The following is a 19427-nucleotide window of genomic DNA, read 5'->3' as shown; positions in this document are numbered from 1 at the left end:
TTTGAGTGCTGAACTCTTAGATCAAAACAGATGTGTGCACAATCACCTTACAGAGATGGATAGTTGAACTGGCTCATCTGGATCTTCTTTTCTCCTGCTGCTATGGGCACAAGGATGGTCACAGGTCTATTCTGAATGTACCAGGATTTGGTCTGTACAGGTAGGTAAGATGACCAGAGACAACTGCCTTTGAAAGAAGAGTTTATTACTCACAGCTCCCCAAGGGACAGGAGGAATGTCCTGCCACACAAGGGGGCCACACGGGGAAGCACTAGGGTCAGTCACGAGGCAAGTGGAATGAGGGGAAAGCACAGGCAAAAATCTTTATCATGGTTTTTGTGGGAAGGAATGCATGAAGCAAGGTAAGAAGTTAAGCAGGTTTAGGATTCAATAGTTTGAGTAACTTACGAGGCTCTGGGTGATAGGGATGGTCTCTAATTATCTGAAACCTGGCTCTGGGGTGATACAGGGCAGGCGGAATATTGTCTTGGTGTGTGAGAGTTCAGGAAAGGGGGTGGCTGGGGGTATAGGCTCTGGATGGATTGGTTTGCATGTCAAAGACAGGCTCACAGGCAAGTTGATTGCTACCTTTAGGAATTAGGTAACTCTGGGAGGGGCAGTTCCTCCCCAGTATGCAAGGCCCCAAGATATCAAAGCATCATAAAATACAGAGAAAAAGCCATTATTAAAACAGTGACCCCCAGATGGCCACTCATAAGCATTATCTCCTAGTTCCAGTGATTGGTTCAAGGGGTGGGCATGTGACCTAAGCCAGACCCATCAGTCTTTTCCTTTACTCTCTTGTTATGTAAGGATGAGTTCCTGAAGCTCCTGGCAGCCAGGAAAGGCCAACTCTGAGTGAAGGAACCTGATATATACAGAGAGAAACTGGATGGCACGTAAGTCTTATGTCATGGAGTCAGACAGACGGAGACTAAAATCTCAGCTCTTAAACTTACCATGTGTGTGACAAACTGGTTACACAATCTCATTTGAAAGTAGAAATCTCAGGGTTGTGATAAGAGTAAACAGAACGTATTATAGTTATTTTCACATAGTAAGTACTCAACAAGTAGCAAAATTATTCCCAGATGGGATTTTCTGCGAAGTTAGAGCCCCTCTGGGAGGAATTTTTAGGCCCTTTAATCTTCCCCCACTGTCTTATTTTCATGGTACCCTCTCGGCATGGTGGAGGTGTCACATATAAAGCAACGAATGCTGGGATAGGCACAGAATAGGTGCTTTAGAAATGTTGGTGACCCCCTCTGGGGACCTCCCTCTGGTGCTGCCCTGGGAAGACCAGGACTCTCCTATCTTTGGGGGCAGGACTGTCCTTGTGGAGGGTATGGTGGCATTGGCCTACCACAGCTCCAAGACCATCCATGCTTACAATGTATGTCCATTAATACCTTGACTTTCTGATTTTTGTTTTAAAAAGATCATATCTCTTTGACACTCTCTCCTTCTGTCCACACGACCTTCCTCCCAGACAGCCCTAGCTTCATACCCCTGGAAGACAGGGGCTATGTATATACCTTGCACTGATTCAAAATCACAATGCCCGAGTTCTTATAATTCTTCTTCTTGGCTTTGTACTTGGGATTGATGCACTCCCACTGCACCTGAAACAAGAAAGGTTATAGCATGATTGCCAGCTCAGGAAGAAGTGGAGTCATTCGTGACGAGGCCCGTGGGCACTGTTGCAGATGGACCTGAGGGCTGGCCCATGGTCTCTAGCTGATCCCATCACATCTGGAGGGGCAGTAAGGAGGAGTGGTGCAGAGGGAGACTCCGACACTACTCTGCCTGGTGTGAATCCCAGCTCCTCCATTTTCCAGCTGTGTGATCTTTGGCAAATTACTTGATTTCTCTATGTCTTGCATGTCTCCTCTGTAAAATGGAGCTTGTAATTGTAGGTATCTCATAGGGTTACTGTGAGGATTGAATGATTAACCCCTGTAATACATTTAGAACAGTGCCTGACACTTATAAATGCTTGCTATTAAGGGGATCAAATTAAGCAGCAGAGGGAAGGAGAGATCTGGGGACACACAGCTGAGAAACCCAAATGCTGAGTCTTAGTGTCTGGGAATTGACTTAAGAGGTAGGAAAACTGAGGGACATTGAATACTGGCTACAGGAAGCTGGTGGGGATGATGATAAGTTTGGTAGAATCAGAACTGAGGAGGTAGCTGGGAGCTAAAGGGTGAACAGATCTCAACCCTTTCAGCCTACAGAAGGCTTCAGGGGACAAAGCCAACTGCACCTTGACTACTGACAAAGTCAAACATCCAAGAGTCATGGAATGCTCCTGCCCACTATCCTATGGGAGTAGATCCTTGGATTTCTACTCAGAAGACAAATTTTCACTCTCTGACAGTTGGAAGTATCTGAAAATGAAGCAATTTCTGAGGCAGATGTGAGTGGGTAGATTGATACAGCATTGGCGCCAATGACCCATTCCTCCCAGTGCACAATGACTCTGAGCTTAGTCAGGTGACTTGTTTTGACCGATGGGACGTTAGCAAGTGATATGAGCAGAGGCTTGACAAGCCCCTGTGCACTGGGGCTTGCCCTCCTCTTGCGGCTGGGACATTTTCACCATGTATTAGCTTAAGCTGGTGTCCTGGAGGATGAAAGAGCACGTGGAGAAACATTTCAGCTACCTCAGATGTGTAGGCACAAGTGCAAGAGTGAGTTCCATTTGGAACAGAGAGAAGTTTCCCAGGGGAACTCAGCCCAGATTGCTGACCTCCTGTCCTGCCTATGGTAGTAGCCTCCTAACAGATCTCCCTGCCTCACTCTCTTGTCTCTCTCTGTAACTGATTATCTACACAGTAGCCAGAGTAATCTTTAAAAAAATTAATGTAATTCTCCAGCCTAGACCCCTTTGCAGCACTGCCCAATAGAACTTTCTACAATGATGAGAATATTCCATGTCTGCACCTATCAATGTGGAAGACACTAGCCACACGAACACTTGGAGTGTGTGTGTGTGTGTGTGTGTGTGTGTGAGAGAGAGAGAGAGAGAGAGAGAGAGAGAGAGAAAGATGGAGGAATTGAAATTTTAACTTAATTTAACTTAAACTTACTAAACTTGAAATTGAAATAGGTGTATGTAGCCAGTAGCTACTAAATTGGAGACTGTGGCTTCAGTGTGCTCTCAACACATTTATAGGAAAATTGAAACTCTTTTCTCTGAGCTATCAGAATCTGCTTTTCCTGGCCTTGGCCTCTGTTCTTGACCACATCGCATGCATGGCCCCCTCACCTTCTCTGATCCAGATACACTGGTCTCTTTCCAGATCCTTAATCACACCGAGCTCTTTCCTGACTCAGTACTTTGCAATATTGTTCCCTCGGCCTGAAATACTGTTCCCTTGCTTGTTACATGGTTGGCTTCACTTCATCTTTAAGGGCCTTCAAGTTAAATGTCACCTTTTCAGCTGATCTCTTCTATGTTATACCTTTATAACTAAACTGGCTCAGTTTTTTATAGCATTTGGCACAATGTATAATTACATATTTTGTTTACTTGATTCATATTTATATTTTACTATGATGCACATTTATGTCACACCTAGAGCCTGACACTTAGCAGGTGCTCCTCAGTAAATATTAGTGGAGTCAATAAATAATAGAACAGTTCCCTGGGTGCAGACGTGTCAGAATAGGGACTGAGTGGTTGCACCAAAACCTTTCTGGTGTCTCAGTGATACAGAAAAGTACAGTAGCATATCATCCATTTCCTCAGAGAGACTTCAAGATTCACTTCTGTTTGTTTGAAAGCATCAGACTTCAGCGTGCTTCAATTGTGATGTATGCTATAATATCCTCCTAGGATTCTAAAGATGAAGTGCTTCCCATGTTTATTGGTTTGGCTATTTCTATTTGTAAAGCAGAACAAGGCAAAACTTCGTAAAACTCTTTAGAACTCTAGCGGGTGGTATTGATAACTATCATTGATTTATTAGCTCAACAGAGCCTGGTCTTGTACATTCAAAGAAGCAACAACGTCTCTGGATAAATTCCTAGTTATTTGGGTAGTGACTTTATTTATAGTTTAGTGTTGGTTTTCACTGTACCCCTGAAACTGCAAACCTGCTCGTGGGTGAAGGTCTCTGTGTGTCTGACAAGTTTCCTGCAATGCTGGGTATGTAACAGCGTGTTTAGCAGGTTGTGGGAGCTATGCAGAAAGCTGCCCTTGACTTTTCAGGCCAAAGGGAGGTATTCAACAAATGGTCTGATTCAGATTAAGCCTCTGATTCTAAAGAATGTTAGTTTATTTCCATCCAGTCTGGTTACATCTTGACTTACATCTGAAAGGAGAAACTTGAAGAGTGAGTTGGGACAATCTTCCCCAAGCAGCACTTCTGAGCAGGCCAGGCACAGGGTCTTTAGGGGAAAAAGTCTTTCTCTGCTGTCACTCCTTTTTGTTCTATGGGGACAGTGGCTCCCAGAGTAAGGATGGCAGGTAGCTTGGTTTGACTTCCTCCAGAAGCTAACGCCGAGACAAGGATTTAAGTACAAGTAATTCATCTGGGAGGTAATACCAAGAAGGAACAATAAAAGAGTGGGGAATTGAAATAGGGAAGCAGCCAAAAAGGGGTACGTGATCCATTCAGGTAACCCTATGGGCAACCAGGGCTGCTTCCTGCTGGGGAACTCTGGGCAACTTCACAGAGCATGCCTCAGAGTTTTGCCGCCTGAAGGGCAAGAGAGCTGGGGTATTTATATCCCATCTCCCATTAGCAATTTGTTGAGGGCTGCTCCCTGAAATGTGTACAATTCCCCCGACATGTCCAGCCTGCAGTAGGCATGGGCAGAGCAGGCTCCAGCAGCCACAGAAAGCCCTCAGGCAAAGAGATTCAGGTTCTGCAGCTGACACTGGGCAGGTGAATCCTGAACAGATCAGAGAAGAAGTTACATGGTCAGGGTCCAGACGACGGCAACTGACCAATAGATGTATGTATGTATCCATCAGAGTATGGGTGTCCGAGAGATACAAAGAGGAGGTGTAGGCTTCTGTGTGATGCAATGAAATCCCTATGTGCCCCTGTGGTATGTGGCAGTGTTTGGGTTTATGTCTTGGTATCAAGAGTGTAAGAGTGAAATGGTGAGACTAAATGAAAATCTGGTGCCCAAAATAAAAATTTGGAGTAATCAAATAATTTGCCCAAAGCATTAAATGTGTAATTAATGCCACCAGGTCACGGAAATATAGATCTAGAAAGAATACTGCAACATGATAATAACACCAGCACATATTTTGGAAGTTCCAGACACGCTGCCAAGTGCGTATCATGATTTATCTCATTTAATCTTCACTGAATGCTACCGGGTAAGTACCATAATCACCTTCATTTATTTTAGGTGAGAAAGCTGAGGTGCACAGAGATTAAGTCACTTGTCCAAGGCTACACAGCCAAAGGAAATTAGAAACTTTCTCATCTGCCTTCTCCATTTTGCCAGTGGAGAAACTGTACCACCTTGGAGCAGGGTCCTGTCCAAGGTCACAACCAATTGCTATGAGCTGGGTTGGCACTAGAGCCCAGATTTCAGTTCCCACCATGCTCCTTCCTGGCCATGTTTAATCATGTATTAATGTCTCACCTCTAGCTGCTCGGTGTATAGCTGGGTGCTAAGGAGGCATTGCAAGAGGCGAGTCTGGGGGAAATGCCATGAGGGGCTTACCACATACCTGTTTTCCTTCCATTACTCCTCTCATCTCCTTGAATGTTGAGGTGAATTCTCCAATGAAGTCATGTTTGCCATTGGAGTCCCAGTCCCATACTATGCACTGCAAGAGAAAATAAGTATTTTTTTTTAACTTAAGAATTCATCCACAGCAGCTAAAGGCAATGCAAACTTTATGAGGAAGACCTGATGAAGGACAGTTGGTCTGGATCAAAAGTCTAGGATGACAGCATGTGGGAAGAGGTATCCCTTTGGTTTCCATTGGTTTTACTTAGCCTTTTTGTCATGACTTTCAAGCAGCCCTGTGATGCAGCAGTGGCTAATAATTTGCCGATTTTTCAGGTAAGGCCAGTAAGACCAAAAGGAGATAAGTCACTTGTCAAAGGGTCTATCCAGTGAATGAGAAACCTGGGATTTGAAGGCAGGTATCCTGACTCTAATTCCAGTGTTGTTTTTCCCACAGAAGAGAGCTTCTGTGGTTTATAGCTGGAATCAGGTGCCTGAGTCCATGCCTGTAGCTTCCACAGTGGCAGCTTATGTTTAATGATTTGATCGTATGAATCACATTTTATTATTTTTTTTTCTGAAGGCAAAAGAGCGATGCTAAGAAAAACAAGTCAGAGGGCAAAAAGTGAGATCTTTAATTGTACCCACATGAAAAATAGGTGAAAAACAGTGAGAGGTGAGTTACACTGGTAAAAAGCAGGCGTCCATCACACCTAAGATGCGACCTTCCAACAAGAGGGCTCCATCTAACACCACTAAGGCTAACTTCTGGGCTTGCAAGTAACACTTTGCAGTGTGATGCAGATTAAATCAGTAGCCATCCCTCTGCTTGGTCACACATCTTTAGATGAAGAGGGAGTCCCCATTTTTTCTGGGGTGGAGGTTGGACTAGGGTTTCAAGCACTTCAGATATCGCTTCTACATCTTAAACCAGGGATCTGCAGCCAGGAACCCCAGAAGTCAGATAAGATCGAGGCAGCAAGGAGACATTTACTCAGAGGTTTTCCCGGAATATTGGGGGTCAAGGGGCAGCCTAGTTCTTTCTTGGGATGAAGACCCCAGTGGCCAGTCCTGCCTGGAAAACCTGGTTTGTAAATCTATTTTCTGACCTGTGGGATACCACACAGACCTAAAATGAAATATGCCCCGAATGAAACATAATCCCCCCCCAAACTTATTCCTACTCATTTATTTTCTGTCACAGTGGATTGTATCAACATCCACCCAGTGGGAAACATCACTCAGGATGTGCACTGTGAACATCACACTGTCAAAGACTTGTCTACTGATCTCAATTACTCACAACAGGGTTTTTTCTCTCTATTTGCCAGCCCCTCCTTACTGACCCTGACACTCACACAGTCATTACCTGGAGCCAGAAGCAAAAGAAAGCTTGACTGGCCTGGGCACAGAAAGAGAAGGAAGTGTGTTTCTGGGACCTTGCCTCTCAGGCTCTTAACTGTGCGCAGTAGTGAACACAGCCCTGGGACATCTGAGTCTGACACTTACTCAGTCTTCTATCTTGGGGGGAAGCAGATAAAAAGGCAAAGGGGCCAAAAGAGTCTTTTCAACACTCCCTTGTGTTTTACTGTGTTTCTTTTAATCTCTCCATTAGAATATAGGAAAAGCAAGAGGGAATGTATGTAGTACTTTGGTTTGTCACCAAATCTCAAGCAAAACCACCTATCTGCCTTCTCTTAGATTTCCCGTCATGCTTTGGTTAGTTACTGCCCTCCTTCCACCTGCCACCATAGCACTCAGGACGTTTGCTCTCTCTGGGGCAGAACTCCCCTGGGCTGGATGATGAGTCAGGCCCAACAGGGTTCCAGGCCTGGCCTCCTGGGGGGCAGGCACCGCTGCTTACATGGACCCTGCTTCTTCAATTGGTGGCATTTCTCATCATGGCAGTTGCAGAATCCTGTTTCGACCTTTCTCAGAAGGGTCCCAGAGGAAAGAAGACACAGTGAGGCAGAAAAATAAAACCATGGTCTTTCTCTCCCTGCCATGAAGCTGGCTTATGACAGCTCTGATACAGCTGACAGAGGAACATGTCATGGTGAAAAGTAAACAGATCAACTGCCCTGCAGAAAAGCTGAGACAGAGGCAGGTTCTTGGTGTGAATCAATAAGGAAACTTTGACAGATTGGTGACAGAGTGGCAGCTCAAAACTGTCTACAAGTCAGGAGGTCTTCCACATTCCCACAGCTCACAGTATAGTTTAGGTATATCATCTTAAAATGTCTGAGCTCGACAGATGGTCTTGTCAACTCCCTCATTTTACAGAGAAGGAAATTAATGGAAGAGAAAGGAAGTGACTCCTGCAAGTTCACCCAGTGCAGACAAAAGTCCAGGTTTCCTGCCTACCTAATTCCCCCCGCCAACCACAAAACAGCAAATTATAATAATTACAACATATATAGTGCTTACTATGTACCAGAAACTGTTCTGAACACTTTACATATGTAAATTCACTTAATACCCAGAATAATTTTTCATTATGCTCATTTTACAGATGAGGAAACTGAGACACAGAGAGGTGAAGTAAGTTTTCCAACACCACACAGTTAACAATAGGTAATCTTTGAACTAAAAGAAGTTAAACTTTGGAGCTTGTCCTAAATGATCATCTCTTATGAGCCCAGGCCATTTGTGTTTATGGTCTCTAATCCTGTATGATAACCCTGAAATGACAATATTATTATTGCCATTCACAGGTATCAGTCACAGGCTTAGAGAGGTCAAGTGACTTGACTAGACACCTAGAAAGTGACAAAGATGGATTTTATTTCTTTTTCTTGTTTAATTGCTCTGACTAGGACTTTCAGCACTATGTTGAAAAGAAGTGGCAAGAGAGGGCATTCTTGTCTTATTCCTAATCTTAGAGAAAAAGTTTTAACATTTTCACCATTGAGTAATATATTAGCTGTGGACTTGTCATATATGGCCTTTATTATGTTGAGGTAATTCCTAGTTTGTTGAGCATTTTTATCATGAAAAAGTGTTGAATTTTGTCAACACAGAATTGCTAAAGCAATCTTGAGAAAAAGAACAAAGCTGAAGACATCACTTCAAAATATATTACAAAGCCACAGGAATTAAAACATCATGGTACTCCCATAAAGACAGATCTATAGGCCAATGGAACAGAATACATAACCCAGAAATAACCATACATATATGGTCAATTGATATTTGACAAGGGTGCCAAGAATACACAATGGGGAAAAGGGAGTCTCTTTAACAAATGATGTTGGGAAAACTGAATATCCACACGCAAAAAAATGAAATTGGATCCCTACCTTACACCATACACAAAAGTCAACTCAAAATGGATAGAAGACTTAAACATAAGACTTGAAACTGTAAAACAGTTAGGAAAGAAACACAGGGGAAAATATTCTTGACATTCATCTTGGCGATGATTTCTTGGATATGATACTAAAAGCACAAGAAACAAACACAAAAATAGACAAGTGGGACTATATCAAACTCCTACAGGAGCTATAAAAATCTGCTGCACAGCAAAGGAAACCATCAATAAAATGAAAAGGCATCCTACAGAATGGGAGAAAATATTTGCAAACTGTATATCTGATAAGGGATTAATTTCCAAAATGTTTAGGGAACTCTTACAGCTCAATAGCAAAAAACCCCCCAATAACCTGATTAAAAAATGGTCAAAAGACTTGAACAGATGTTTCTCCAAAAAAGATATACAAATGGCTAACAGGTATATGAAAAGATGCTCAACATCATTAATTATCAGGAAATGAAAAATCAAAATGACAATGAGATATCACCTCATATCTATTAGGATGACAATTATTAAAAAAACACAAAAGATAACAATTGTTGGCAAAAATATGGAGAAATTGGAGCCCTTGTAACCATTGGTGGGAATATAAAACAGTGCAGCAGCTATGGAAAACAGTATAGTGGTTTCTCAAAAAATTAAAAATAGAACTACTATATGATCCAGCAATCTCATTTTTGGGTATACATCCGAAGAACTGAAGTCAGGATATTGAAGAGATATCTTCATTCCCATGTTAACTTCAGCAGCATTATTCACAATAGCCAAGATATGAAAATAACCCAAGTGTATGACTAAAGAAAATGTGGTATATACATACAATAGAATATTATTCAGCCTTAAAGAAGAAAATCTTGCCATTTGTGAGTTGGATGGACATTATGCTAACTGAAATAAGCCAGTCACTGATGGACAACTAGTGCTTGATTCCACTTTTATGAGGCATCTATAACAGTCAAACTCTTAGAGGCAGAGAATACAATAGAGGTTCCTGAGGGGTGGAGGCATTGGGGTCTTGTTGTTCAATGGATGTAAGGTTTCGGTCATGCAAGATGAGTAAGTTCTAGAGACCTGCTGTACAACATCGTGCCTATAGTTTGTAATATGGTGTTGTGCACTTCAAAACTTGTTAATAGTGTAGATCTCATGTTATGTGTTTTTATCGCAAAACAAGTCAAAAGGACATAAGGAAATGTTGGAACGTGTGGGATCTGTTACCTTGATTCTGGTGATGGTTTCACAGGTTCAAACTCATATGCATATGAGTTTGCATATGTTTGCATATGTCCAAACTCATCAAATTATATGCATTAAATATGTACAGTTCTTTACGTATCAATTAAATAAAGCTGTTAAGAAATCTAAAAGTAAAGGAGATTTCCTTAATAATCTGGGTAGGTCTGACACAATCCATTGAAAGCCTTAAGAGCAGAATGAGGCTTCCCTGAAGAAGGAGAAATTTTGCCTTTGGGCCATAACTTAACTTCAGTTAGCCTGAGAGTTCCAGCCTGCCTTTCCTGAGGGTATGCTGTAGGGATTTCAGACTTGTCCAGCCAGCCCGCACAACAGCATAAGCTAATTCCTTGCAATAAATCTCTTAATGTCTATCTTCCACTGGTTCTGTTTCTCTGGTTAACCCTGGCTGACGCACCTTCCCTAATCTTCTCCCTTGGCATTCATACCTTCATATTAAGAAGTGAGTTTTCAGTGACCATCGGTCTTCTCATATTGATATGCCAAAGTTTATTGAACACTTACTTTGTCCCGGGCATTGTTCTAAGCCCTTGACATGCTCTGATAGTTAATCTTCACAGCAACCCCATCAGTGGGACACTATTATTGTTATCTCCACGTTACAGATGAGGAAACTGAGACACAGAGAGGTGAATGATCTCCTGCTATTATGGAATATTTTGGGTTTTAAAGTACAATTGGCTTTAACCTCAGAGTTCTTGGGATCTGAATGTGATCCAGGTCCTGGAAGGCCAGGGTGAGCTACCCAAACTGTGGTTATAAAATTACATAACTGTGGCTCATCACTGCAGAATTCTCATGTTTAAAGGAAATCTGTTCTTCCCTTGCCTTTTAAAGTTTTATATATGTTTTAACATTGTAACCTGTCATTTGTCCAGGTGAAGTAGGGTTCACTGTCCACTTTCTCTTGGCTCCTTGGTTACACCACCCCCAAAGCTTCCATTGCAATCTGTTTACATCTGCTTTAACGTGTCTCCAGCTATGTGGTCGCCACTGGTCTCTATCCAATACTTGAAGGAAACTTGAGTACTCAGCTTTCTATCAGGGTTTAGCACAGTTCTTGGGCACAAGTAAGAACTCAGATAAATCTGTGATGAGTTCATGAAAAAGGTCTTTCTCCTTAAGTTGAGTGGATGGCAGTCCTCAGATTGGCCCTGTTTCCACACTGCAAAGGGAAGGTACTGCAATCAACTGGTTAATTTTTATTAAAGGAGATGATCAAACTCGGTAATATGTTTTGTTGGTGGTAGATATAGGCACAGGCAAAGGATTGTCTGCATGGGATTATGGACACGGTTTAATTGTTGTAGACACAGGGGTCAGGGCCTGGGAAGCAGCAGGCCGAGTTCTGTCCTCGCTCTGCAGATAGCACTGTGAGACCTTAGGGTGTCTTCTCAGTATCTCTGTGCTTCAGTTTCCTTCTCTATGAAATGGGTGTCTGGGGAATGGGAGCTGGAGTGAGTGCTCTCTGAGGTCCTTTCAGATCCAGAATTCCCTAGTTACATGGCATTGCATCTTTATTCCTTTTTCAACTTTATGTTCCAAAGTCTGAGATAATTAAAGTCATAAAATTCTTAATTATTTATCAATACCTGATAACGTAACACTACTCCCTTTCTTTTCTTTTTTTTTAAATTAATTTTTATTGGAGCATAGTTGCTTTACAATGTGTTAGTTTCTACTGTACAGCAAAGTGAATCAGCTATACATATACATGTATCTCCTCTTTTTTTGGATTTCCTTCCCATTTAGGTCATCACAGAGCATTGAGTAGAGTTCCCTAAGTATACATAGGCTCTAATTAGTTATTTATTTTATACATAGTATCAATAATGTATATATGTCAATCCTAATATCCCAATTCATCCCACCCACCCCTTCCCTCCTTGGTGTCCATACATTTGTTTTCTATGTCTGTGTCTCTATTTCTGCTTTGCCAATAAGATCACCTATACCATTTTTCTAGATTCCACATATGTGTTAATATATGATATTTGTTTTTCTCTTTCTGACTTATTTCACCCGGTATGACAGTCTCTAGGTCCATCCATGTCTCTACAAATGACCCAATTTCATTCCTTTTTATAGCTGAGTAGTATTCCATTGTGTATATGTACCATATCCTCTTTATCCATTCCTCTGTTGATGGACATTTAGGTTGCTTCTATGTCCTGGCTATTGTAAATAGTGCTGCAATGAACATTGGGATGCCTGTGTCTTTTTGAATTATGGTTCTCTCTGGGTATATGCCCAGTAGTGCAATTGTTGGGTCATATGGTAGTTGTATTTTTAGTTTTTTAAGTAACCTTCATACTGTTCTCCATAGTGGCTGTATCAATTTACATTCCCACCAACAGTGCAAGAGGGTTCCCTTTTCTCTACACCCTCTCCAGCGTTTATTGTTTGTAGATTTTTTAACGATGGCCATTTTGACTGGTGTGAGGTGATACCTCATTGTAGTTTTGATTTGCATTTCTCTAATAATTAATGATGTTGCATTTCTATTCACTACTCTCCCTGTTAAAGGAGATAATAATAGTGATTTGCATTTCTCTAACAATTAGTGATGTTGTTTAATCTTTTCATGTGTTTGTTGGCCATCTGTATGTCTTCTTTGGAGAAATGTCTATTTAGGCCTTCTACCCATTTTTTGATTGGGTTGTTTGTTTTTTGATATGGAGCTGCATGAGCTGTTTGTATATTTTGGAGATTAATCCTTTGTCAGTTGCTTCATTTGCAAATATTTTCTCCCATTCTGAGGGTTGTCTTTCCTATGGTCACCTAATCTATGACAAAGGAGGCAAGACTATACAATGAAGAAAAGATAGCCTCTTAAATAAGTGGTGCTGGGAGACCTGTTCAGCTACATGTAAAAGAATGAAATTAGAACACTCCCTAACACTATACATAAAAAATAAACTCAAAATGGATTAAAGACCTGAATGTCAGGCCAGACACTATAAAACTCTTAGAAGAAATATAGGCAGAACACTCTTTGACATAAAACGTGAGATCTTTTTTGACCCACCTCCTAGAGTAACAAAAATAAAAGCAAAAATAAACAAACGGGACATAATTAAGCTTAAAGGCTTTTTGCACAGCAAAGGAAACCATAAACAAGACAAAAAGACAATTTCCTTTGTTTTCTTTCACTAGGTATATTTATATCCCTTGGACAACTGAAAGTCAGTTGTTCATCTTCTCATGGTGATTCTCACAAGAGCACCATGAGATGGCAGGTCCATTTTCACAGATGGTGATCCTAAAATTCAATAGAGCAACTGAAGGTGGCTTATTCCCAAGCACAGAGCTAGCAAGAGTTGAATTAGGCTGTGGACCTGGATTTATTTCTCTATACTCAGGACCCTTTTCATTATACCACATAGCTTCATAACATACTCATGCCATGTGCCTTTTCAATGGCAGGCCTTTTTTCTTTTTCTTTTTTTTTAACTAACGAACTAAATCGTGGATATCTGACCTCTCCCAGGGAAGAATATACTTATATACATCTTTAACGTTCTTTTTGATAATAAGCACTCTAAGATTACCCAGAATGATTAACCTAGGTGGGGCCTTACTGAGCTCATTTAAAGGTAGAATTTGAAATTGAAACCATCAAAATTAAATGCTAACAGAATAAGTAACATAGGAACCAAACTGTTCTAACATCACTTAGTCTAGACCAGTCTCCTAACTGCAGCTTTTGGGAAATCAGGCAATCTGATTTCTATCATTTTAAGGAGTTTTAGGCAAATACATAAAATTATATTTCAGGATAGCTATGATTAGGGATTTGGGACAATTTCATTTATAATTTAGTACTCGGAATGGCTTCTTTTTTGTTAAAATTTAATGACAACCCTTAACACAAAATCGGTTTAATGGTTTACACAGGACTGTAAACATCTAAAAAAGAGTATTAAATGTATATTTGCTTATCTGGTGGTTGTGACTTGAGCACAGGCAGACCTTGGTAGAGTGTGTCCATGGGAAGAGAGTCCACGCCCCTTTGATTATTTTCTCATCACTTGATTGCTTTTACTCACTGCAGACTTGGCAATAACCTTCAGACATCACCGCAGCTAGTTGGATGGGAACTAAAAGTAGCTCCCCCATTTGTAACATGAACACTCTGATTTGGACCTCTGAGGTTTGGCAGAGCAGGATGCCACAGGGAGTGAAGACAGAAATCTTCACAGTAGAGCAGGGACGAAGCTGGACCCTGAGAGATGGGCATATGCAGCATCCAGATGGAGGGGAGAGTTTCTCAAATAAACAAAATGTAGGTACAGCTCCAGAAATGGTGGGCAGGGCTGGGGCCTCAGCCATGTGCATCTCTGGCAGTCATCTTTGCTGTGCTGGTGGGCAGGACTAGCAGACATCTGTCTGTATGAGAGCCTGAGTATCTTCTGGGGACTCAACCTAAGGTGAGGAGAGAGTGGGGCAACAAGATGGGCCCAAGAACAAAGAACCACATCTTAGAGGAGTGGGGCAAGGCTGAGTAGAGTCTGGTGACAAATTTTCAGAATTTTCCACAGGTCTAACCCCTATGGATTCATGTCTGAGTTCTGGGAAGGGAGCTGTAAGTAGAAAAGTAGCTTGAAAGAAAAGTTTTCACAAAATAGCAAGGTCTTATGTAGGTCAGGAGAACAGAGGGGTTAGATGCACTAAGAGGCCCAGATTTAAGCATCCCAAGGGCTCAGTGTTTCTCCATGCAGGGGAGGTGTTGCTCGGGGCTGAGGGCAGAAGGGGTGGGTGCTCTGTGCTCATCCTGGGGGTGCACCACCTTCATCATCAGCGCCCTATGTCCAGACTGGTAGGGCTCCTTCTAATCCTGAAACTCAGACCAGGTGCTCAGTGGGAGAAGCATCCCAAAGCACGAGTTCCCATTGCAGACTTGGGTCAGTGCCATTTACCTCACTCTGCTCCTTTCATCTTTTTTTTTTCTAAATGATGGGGACTTTTTATTGTAAAAGGCAAACTGAAGTTCATTGAACGTTTGTTCCTATATGCCTAATAATATGTTTTTTTCATCTAATCAACTTTGTTGAAGTATAAATCATATACACAATAAAATTTCATGATATTACCCACAAGATTCTGGCTTGGGTGATGCAGTGTACCATTCACCTGGGTAGGAATCACAGGAAGAATAGGCTTGAGGCCCAAGGGATAGTTTAGTATTTGGTCATGTCAAATGTTGAATCCCACATTCTTGACCTCTAATAAACACCGTGAATCTCCTGACTCATGACAGGTAATCATTGTTTCTTCTAGAAAAATTCCTGTGTCTTTATTCCTAAATGAGCCATGCTGCTCGTGGTTTATTGATTGCTGTAATTTGATGCCTGGAGGCAAACTCCATAGGTCCCTGATGAGGAAAAGGTGCTTGAAGACCGGAAAAGAACAGATGACTCGATTCGTATGGCTTAATCAGTCTGAAAACCACAAACTGGCAACGTGGGTCTCGCAGCAGCCAGGAGGGAGCCCCGGTGCAGCCAGGCAGCTTGATTACAGTGTGTTTCCGACATAAGCTCATTTACTTGCTTCTCTTGTTTAATTATTGCCCATGGAACCATCATAGGTGTTCAAGACTTGGAGGTTTTAAAACAAGGGAACAAAACAGATCCTAAAAGCATAGAGAAATGAGCCATTCCTAACCAATCGCATGATATAATTTATGGAAAACAGATTTGTTGCTGCCACGCCCAAGCCAATTCTGGGAGTTTAAACTGGACTAATCCTCTATCCACAGACAGTATAAAATAACTGAGGCATTCCCGTCAGAGTCACAAACATTGTTCTGGATCCTCCTGCCTCATCACCACCACTGACTGGTCCCTGCTCTGTTCCCGTGTTTACAATGTTTCTTTGGCTTGCTGGGGCATCCAGGTTATCCTTTGGGCACCAGGGGACCTTGCATGCTCATGCTCTTCAGGGCCTGGCTACCCTCTCACTCATGTCTCTTGTGGGCAGACATCACTTCTGACCCTGGTCTGGATCCTGAGTCTTCATCCAGGAACTGGCTTCTGACTGAAGTCTTGTGTAGATTTACCCCAGCCACCCTTGAAACCAAGCTTCTGGTAGTCCAATACTTTTTATTAATTTCATTTAGTTCCTTGTGATGGGGTCCCTCTGTCACTCAGCCTTTCTACATACAACCAGCCCTTCCTGGTCAATCTATACCTCCCTGAGCTATGCTGCCTACTTAGCGAGTGTGAGGAAGAGTCTACAGTTCCTACATGAAACAAGAAAACCAAACAACTGTACTAAGTTGTTAGCCTAAAATTGCTACTGGTGAAACTCTCCTTGTCAGAGAGAATAATTTCTCCTCTTCTAAACAATAATTATTATAGACAGACTTTTGAGTCGAACACTTTCCTGCGAGATAGGAGGGCTTTGTTCTGAGTCATCCAGGAAGATACCCTATTCTTTTCATCTGGATGGAGTCAGACACACATTTTCAAGATGGGCAAGCAGAGAGCTGAGATTTTGACAGTATAAAGCAGGGGCACTGACCTAGCTTATCAGACTTATTACCCAAGTAATTGAACCTTTCTTCTCATTCCATTTCTATCACTGTACAGAGCAATAGCTTTATTTGTCTCTGGGGAGGTGACACAGACCTTCTTTACCCATGGATGGGTGTAAACCCATCCATTCACTGATAGGAAGCCCCTCCTAGTAACAGGCTCATCAATAACTGTTTTAAAAGGCAGCAAAATAGTGGAAAATAATTAGAATTTTTTTCTGGCTTTCATAATAGTCAATGTATTTTCAATGGTGGTTTATGATAAATGGACCCGAGTTTCCATCTAAATTGCATTCTCCACATCAAGGTTATCATTTTAAAGGGCAGAAATCAAAATCAATATGGTAGCAAAGCATTTTAAAAGTTAATTTCATAGAGCACCAGGTTTATGGGAGGTTAATAGGGTATTAATAAAAAGTAAAAAAGGGCTGAATTCTCAAATAAGCTTGGGTTACCCTGAGATAATAGAAGTTAAACAGTTTTCTCTATTGCAGACTTTGAAATGCCAACGTGAGGCCAACCAGCCATCAAGGGCACAAAATTTAATGAGGCATTTGTTCTTAGGGCACCACAAGCACAGGGTTGCCACTTGTGTAAAGCTGAGAGTGACAGCTTCCTTAAATTTTGTGCCAATACTCCTTTTGCCTTCCCCTACTCCAGGTCCTGCTAATGTGTATTGTGAATAATTTCCAAGATTAGGGCATAATACACAGTATATAATACACAGCTTACTTGGTCAAGGAACTTGGCTGTGTATTTGTAGAGTGAGTGGAAAAGAAGGATGCCCTAGGCAGGTGGACAGTACATTCTGGAGAAGTTGTGCTTGGATGCAAATTCTTTCTCCTGAATCCATCTTATTTTTCTGTTTTGGCAAGTTTTATGGTGAGCTCACATTTTCCTTAAGCTCTGTGTCAGCGATACAAAAATCCCTGTTTCCTTATGATCAGCATTTATCAGGGGATTTTAAAAAAAATACAAAACAAAATATGTTTGTTCCTCCTTTATTGATGGATTCATTGCCTGTATCAGTATGAATGATGCCTTGGCAAAAATGGGAGCAGAATAGCCCATTATGCTAAGGGATATAAATTATCTTTGATGGAGAAGATCCCTGTTCATCAATACTGATGTAGCTGTGTCATCAATTTAATAGCTGAACACTCAGGACCATTAAACCTAGCACTGTTTGCCATACCATTATTTATAATAGTGCCCAAGAGTAACATGTAATTAACTACATGACTGACTGACAAAGCAAACTGCAGAGTGATCAATCATATTGTATAAACACTTGTCACCAGGCTACATGCAGGATGAGAAGGTTGACTTGTGATGTTTCAGTGCTACCCTGTCTAGACTGTTGCTCTGGGCTGGTGTGAGGCCCACCACTGATGGGGACTTTATTCTCAGATCCAGATTTAAAGTTGGTGGCTGTACCTTGATATTCAGTCTCATCTTGCCATCTAGCTTGATCTTTGGGAGGGTGACCAATATGAAGAATCTGTCAGTTCCACTTTATCTAGAATGGCTTCCTCTTTTTAGGTCCCCCCAGACTCATGAATTTTTCCTTTGCCTAGTCCCTACTTTCACTAAGTTTTCCTACTGCCACTTGCCTTTAAAGCAATCAATTTCCCTTCTTCTTCAGGTTTCCCCTCACTACAGCTATTTTGTAACTTGTCCTCCTCTTTGAGCTGATCAGGAATGACTTCACCACAAGCAAGGGGAGATGAGGCATGGTCAGATTTTCCCTCTCATGCAGGGACTGTTTTGTAAAGTTTACTGTCAGCCCACAGGGTTAGCCTTCTACCTGTGACAGCTACTTGTAACTTCAGAAACTCCAGGTTCCGTGTGGCCAAGAGGAAGACTGAGACTGTTATGGAGATTCATTCCAGAGAGAAAAATTGCTGATGGAAAGATATGCCTCCCCCATCAGCATGAGTTTCTTCTGTGTGAATACTGAGGCTAATATGCAAGAGTCTAACACAGCTGCCTGTAGAAATTGGACCCTGTTCTTAGGTGGGGTCTTCCCTGAAATGGGGAGGCATTATTTCAAGCATTAACATAGAGGAAGAGTAAGGTCCTTAGGGTGGAGAAAGAGAGAATTCTGTACCTCTGTCTTGGTATCTCTTTCTTAGGTCTAGACCAGGATGCCAGATACCTGGCACAGGCATAGTCATTCCCCCACTACTTCCTGTCCATCCTCTTATCCTTGCCCATTGCAGACATCACCAGTCAATCATACTTTCCTCACTTAGACTCCTCCTCAATCCAACATCCCAGGCAGTCATTATTTATTGTTCAGAGTTGGAATATAAAATTCAAACCTGTTTCCTACTGTCAGTCTCAAGTCTGATGAGTCAGGATGCATGTTTGTAGGGTGAGTGCTAGGAGGAAAAGAACTACGTGAATGTCACTGCCTTACCCATTGGGGCAGGGAAGGGATATAAGCCCTGAAGAGTGAGCATTATCTTATAAACCACATCATTTTCACTTAAGAGTACTCCCTGGGTTTACTTTCTATTTGTTCTTACCTGTCTCTTAGCAACATTTGGTTTGAGTAATTTGGCTTTGTCATAGCTAGACCTCACAGCACTCAGAGGAGAACCATATGTCCATGGTTGG

The 19427-nt window shown here is 41.8% G+C and overlaps 1 protein-coding gene across 1 annotated transcript in view; it reads right to left on the bottom strand.

The window, feature by feature from the left end:
* The window catches only part of CPNE4 (copine 4), a 197520-nt gene that overhangs the window by 33637 nt on the left and 144456 nt on the right, over nucleotides 1-19427 (bottom strand). The window contains exons 6-7 of the mRNA XM_089909934.1: nucleotides 5702-5800; nucleotides 1536-1622 (exon numbers count right to left, since the gene is read on the bottom strand). Of these exons, the coding sequence (XP_089766060.1) occupies nucleotides 1536-1622; nucleotides 5702-5800 (186 nt within the window). The remainder of the gene's footprint in view (nucleotides 1-1535; nucleotides 1623-5701; nucleotides 5801-19427) is intronic.

This window comes from Delphinapterus leucas, chromosome 4 (genome assembly GCF_059928025.1).
Source record: "Delphinapterus leucas isolate spDelLeu-1000000601 "Yukka" chromosome 4, BTC_Dleu_Yukka2, whole genome shotgun sequence".
In the NCBI taxonomy this organism is placed as follows: domain Eukaryota; kingdom Metazoa; phylum Chordata; class Mammalia; order Artiodactyla; family Monodontidae; genus Delphinapterus; species Delphinapterus leucas.
This window is presented reverse-complemented; position numbering and strand designations above follow the sequence as displayed.